Raw genomic sequence first — 4,991 nt, forward strand, 5'->3', positions numbered from 1 at the left:
TAACCGCATCACCTTATCTTCTTCTAGTTTTAAGTGCGGTCTACTACCTTTTACGTCCCACACTTCACCTTTTTTTTAAAAAAAGTTATTAATTTAATTGAAAATAAAAGCAAAAGATATTGCTGAATGGTAACCCATTTTTCATCCCGCACTGCATTACGCCTGGACCGCTTCATACATTCAAAGCCTAAATTTGTTAGGGACCCTAGGGCAAATTTTTCTTTCACCTTTTAAAATTTATGTTAATTCAATGTTTTAAATATATCTTTTTAAATTCAAACAATAATATTTTCTTATAAAAACAGAACTATATATATATATATATATATATATATTGGGCTCCTTTTCAATTTTATTTATTAAAATTTAAAAGTTTTCTATATAAAAATATGTATTTATAAAAAAAATTGAACCACTTAACTATTAATATACAGAGGACACATGCTTGAATCCGGGGCGGTGGTACCGTTTAACGCTATAACTAACAGGCAGCGTTTTTTTTTAAAAAGGAAACATATGGCTTTTTTTATTTTTTTGTCATCAAAAATAATAAACGTCATATGTAATTTTTTAATTAATAATAACAGTATTTAAAAATAATACAGTAGTGTTTTTTTCATAAATCAAAAGATATGTTGTTGAATACAAATAAACACATTGTAATATTTGTGAAATAACAATTTGGTACTTAGATAATTTTATTCTATAACTTACCAATATAGTACTCTTTTCTTTTCAAAATAATATTAATATTGTTTTACCTTTAAGTGTTGTTTTAGATTTCCAATGCATAATTTTAAACAATTTTCCAATTTTAACCTCATAAATTTAATGTATTAACAAGAGATATTAAACACAAGTGTATTTATGAGGGTATAGTATAAACTTTAATATATTGTTTTAATATATGTGAAAATTTCTTAAATGACACTTAAAATGAAATGGAAAGAGAATATTGGTTATAGAGTATGGAGTATATAATAACCAACTTTACACTTTTGGTTTGCAATTTTCTTATAGCTTTGAAATCAAATAAAAATATTAATTTGAAATGCTTTGTTAATAACATAACATTTTTGTTGGTTTTTACCATCAAAGTACATATTATTTAATCTGGTATTACACTATTCAATGCAAAAGTATGTTGATGTATATATCTATGTTACGATATAGCTGTTTTCCTAAATCACTTATTATTTTGTCAGATGTTAGGTTAATTTTCAGAATTAGTTTTACTAATAAGCATAAAAAATATATTTTCTCTATTTGCAATTATCTTATCATAATTATTAACTTTGTTTATCGCCTACATCAGGCTACCTGCATAATCATTTCTTTTAGTTAACTAAAAAGTTTGGGTGTTATTCGAAAAAAGTTTGGATGTTTTATTACCGAGAGTATTGCACACAAATGTGTTGTAGAAAATAAAATAAATATTTTATTAATAGAAGAAAATGACATTTTTAAATGAGACAATCACATATATTAAAACACTATATGACGAGGATTGAGAAATACACTGCTTTCTTCTTCTTTTATTCTCCCTCTCTGTAAGTCATAAGTGCTGTTTCTGCAGTTATATCTTTCTCTCTTTTATTATCTCTCTCCGCTATTTAAATAGAGAAGTAACATAGACAAGAGTAGTAGTGAGGTGATCATGTTCGAGTCAAGAAGCAATATGAGAGGTTCAAACTCAGTCCCAGATTTGTCTCTTCAGATCAGCCTTCCAAACTCTCACGCCGAGAAACCCCTTCACAGCAGTAACCGGAGCTCCACCACAAGCAGTGACTCCGGAAGCAGTCTCAGTGAGTTAAGCCATGAGAACGGCTTCTTGAAGAAACATCTTTTGAGCTTAGGCTTTGACCATCATAATCCATATCATCATTATCAGAGGCACAGCTCAAAAATGTTCCAGCCACAAATCTACGGTCGAGATTTCAAGAGAACCTCATCTTCAGTGGTTAGTCTTAAACGAAGCATTCGAGCTCCAAGAATGAGATGGACTTCTACTCTCCATGCTCATTTCGTCCATGCTGTTCAACTTCTTGGAGGCCATGAAAGTATTGACTTTTTTTTTTTTTGTATTGACTTTTCTTCTTACATTCTCCTTCTTTTATTGAAATAATCAAAGGTTGTGTCTCAGTAAAATGTTTGGGACCAAGGTCTTTATTTGTGAATTATTTGTCTATTTCAGGAGCAACGCCTAAATCAGTCTTGGAGCTGATGAATGTGAAGGATCTAACCCTAGCTCATGTCAAGAGTCACTTGCAGGTTCATTTCTATTATTATTATTGTATTTTTTTTTGAAGATTATCATTTCTATTATTTTTATCCTTATATTTCTTCTTAGGGATTTTAAAATTATTATTGGATTCTCATAAAAATGCTAACACTTATGCATATTACCATTTCACTGGAAGTGTATATATGGGCCACTAGCTAACACATGATTGCAAAGTTGAAATAAACTTAGAATCAATTTTATTTTAACTTTTGTTTTGATTTTCAAGGATGTATGTTTGTTGATGCAGATGTATAGAACAGTGAAATGCACTGATAAAGGATCATCAGGTATTCCGCCAAAACCAGATTGACTAGTTTTTGTATTCCTATTGGTTTAAAATGTAGATGTACTATTTATTTTTGTTTCTTCTTTTCTTGGGAATAATCAGTAGAAAGAAAGGTGGAGAAAGAGGCAGAGCAGAAGACAGAGGACAATAATAATAATAACGAAGACGTTGATGCTGACCCAAATTCGCCAAACTCATCATCTGTGCAAAAGACCAAAAGGTACGTTTTATTTATTTCGTTTTTGGTAAAAAAAAAACTCTTCATCTAATCTCTTTGCCTTGGTTATGCGTGAATTTTGATGAATATGACCCTCTTTCTAGGGCTTATGTGAACGTAATATAATTGTCCATTTTTTCCTTTAGATCCGTTAACTTCTTTATTTTGTCAAAATTGAAAAGATCCTTAAATTTCCCAGTTAAAATGTTTGTATTATAAATATATCTTAATTAATGATAGTAAAGAAGTAGCACGTCCAAATAAAACATTTTGAATATGAATGGTAGTAGTAGTTGCAAGCAGTATTATAGGGTCCAACAATATGTTATCAGTAGATTTCTCGTTATGTGATTTTTATCATTTAATTTGAACAGATCTCCTTGGTCTTCCACTAGGGGACTATCTATGAGCATATCTACACATGCAGATCCTCACATGGAAATAAATCATATCACTAAGGTACATTCCTAAACAACTGTAACAATGTTATTGTTAATGTGCATACTCTCACATATACTTATATAACTTTATGTTTCTAAATTTTGAAAATAGGATGATGTGGAGAAAGCTCATCTCAGCTTGGAATTCACCTTGGGGCGGCCGAGTTGGGGGATAGACTATGTGTAACCATCCAGCGACCTAACCCCTATCAAGGGCTAATTGTTTCACTTGGAGAACGGCGATAAATTAATAAGTCAGCTTAGTTATTTCTTAATCAGCCTTATTATATCTTTAACATATTAAATGTTTGATCGTATGGACTTTGGAAGAATCATAATCATCTTATATGTACGATCTTCCAATACTTTCTGCGAGTTTTTGTGATGCATAAACTAGGGATTTGGGTTAAGTAGTAGGCATGGTATTGTGGTAGTGGATGAGAAGAGAGTACAAGTTCAAGGATTTTTGTTGCGATCTTCAAAAAACATCCCAATCTTCCATTATCACACTAATATATTGGAAAAGATTCTCTGGTAACTAAAAAGCTTCTACTGCCTCTTTCCTCATTTGGTATGCTTCACTGCTCCTACTCTGGTTTATATGAAGAGGTTTTTTTGAACATGGTCAATTGTTTTTAACTTGCTCCACTAAGCAAAATTTATTGTTTTAGTAAATATTTTTTACATTATTGAATAATTGGTCGAAAACTATATTGCAAGATGTGTGGTAGAAAATGATCGAAATGTATATTTTATTTTTGAAAGAAGATGGAATGTATATTTTATTACTTAAATGGATAGGATCTTTGATCTTCATCCATAGCATTGTTACGTAATGCCACAACTCCCTTTACTTTCTTCAGAACTTCAGGCTATGGATCATGATCAAAGATCCTACCGTATAAATAAATTGAATATGATATCGATATTTATTTCGAAATCTTTTATACAAAAAACTACCGTATAAAAGTCACAGAAAGACAATTTCATTAATCATTTAATATAATATATTTAATTAGTTACATTACTAAATAAAAAATTATATATATATAAATATATATTATTTCTAAAAAAAATAATCAATAAATTAATAATAAATCAAATTCAGCCATAAATTTAAATTTTATTTTTAGTTCTAACAAAATATATTGAAAAAGAACCTAACAAGAATTTACCAAAAGTTTTAGATATTTTTAATAAAGTAATATATTAAATAATTTCGTAACTAGTAATCTATTATTACTATTATTATTATTATAAATTAGTGCTAATTAAAAATAAAAATTATATGCTATATCCTATACAGTTATAATATAATCTATATTATATTAAAATAGAAATGCCATATGAAATAATTTTAAAATTATATTAAATTGGTAAATTAACTTATTTTATTTTTAAAAATGCTTTAATTTAAATAACTAAATATCACTCACTGTTGAAACAAGTTAGAATTCGTAATCATGTAAATTGTTTTTTTAACAGCTTAAGAACAGCCTCATACTGACTCTGTAAACTACACTGGTAACTCCGCATCCATGTGAACGATAAAGTATGAGTTGTTGTGTTTTTGTTATGAGTTGGTAGAATGATTAAAACAATTTCTTGGTATTTTGTATCAATAACTTTAATAATGTCAGATACTTTTGTTAAAACATGAACATATTTACTTAATTCTTTTGATTAACATCTCTTAAAGTTTACAAAATAATTCACAATTAAAATAGTACACATACAAATCATAAAACAGACCGTAAACAAAAT

General features: G+C 28.6%; 1 protein-coding gene across 2 annotated transcripts; it reads left to right on the top strand.

The window, feature by feature from the left end:
* The first annotated feature begins 1,508 nt into the window (after positions 1 to 1,508).
* Positions 1,509 to 3,849, top strand: LOC108821134 (probable transcription factor KAN4). Of its 2 annotated transcripts, none has more exons than XM_018594184.2 (6): positions 1,509 to 2,060; positions 2,195 to 2,271; positions 2,532 to 2,571; positions 2,676 to 2,790; positions 3,162 to 3,246; positions 3,340 to 3,849. In XM_018594184.2, the coding sequence occupies exons 1-6, from the start codon at positions 1,658 to 1,660 to the stop codon at positions 3,412 to 3,414; spliced, it is 795 nt and encodes a 264-aa protein (XP_018449686.1). In that variant the 5' UTR covers positions 1,509 to 1,657; the 3' UTR covers positions 3,415 to 3,849. The 2 variants fall into 2 exon arrangements, with proteins under 2 accessions (XP_018449686.1, XP_018449685.1); XM_018594183.2 differs by having other exon boundaries at positions 1,510 to 2,060; positions 2,673 to 2,790.
* Positions 3,850 to 4,991: the final 1,142 nt, after the last annotated feature.

The sequence above is a fragment of the Raphanus sativus genome, chromosome 6 (assembly GCF_000801105.2).
Source record: "Raphanus sativus cultivar WK10039 chromosome 6, ASM80110v3, whole genome shotgun sequence".
Classification (NCBI taxonomy): Eukaryota; Viridiplantae; Streptophyta; class Magnoliopsida; order Brassicales; family Brassicaceae; genus Raphanus; species Raphanus sativus.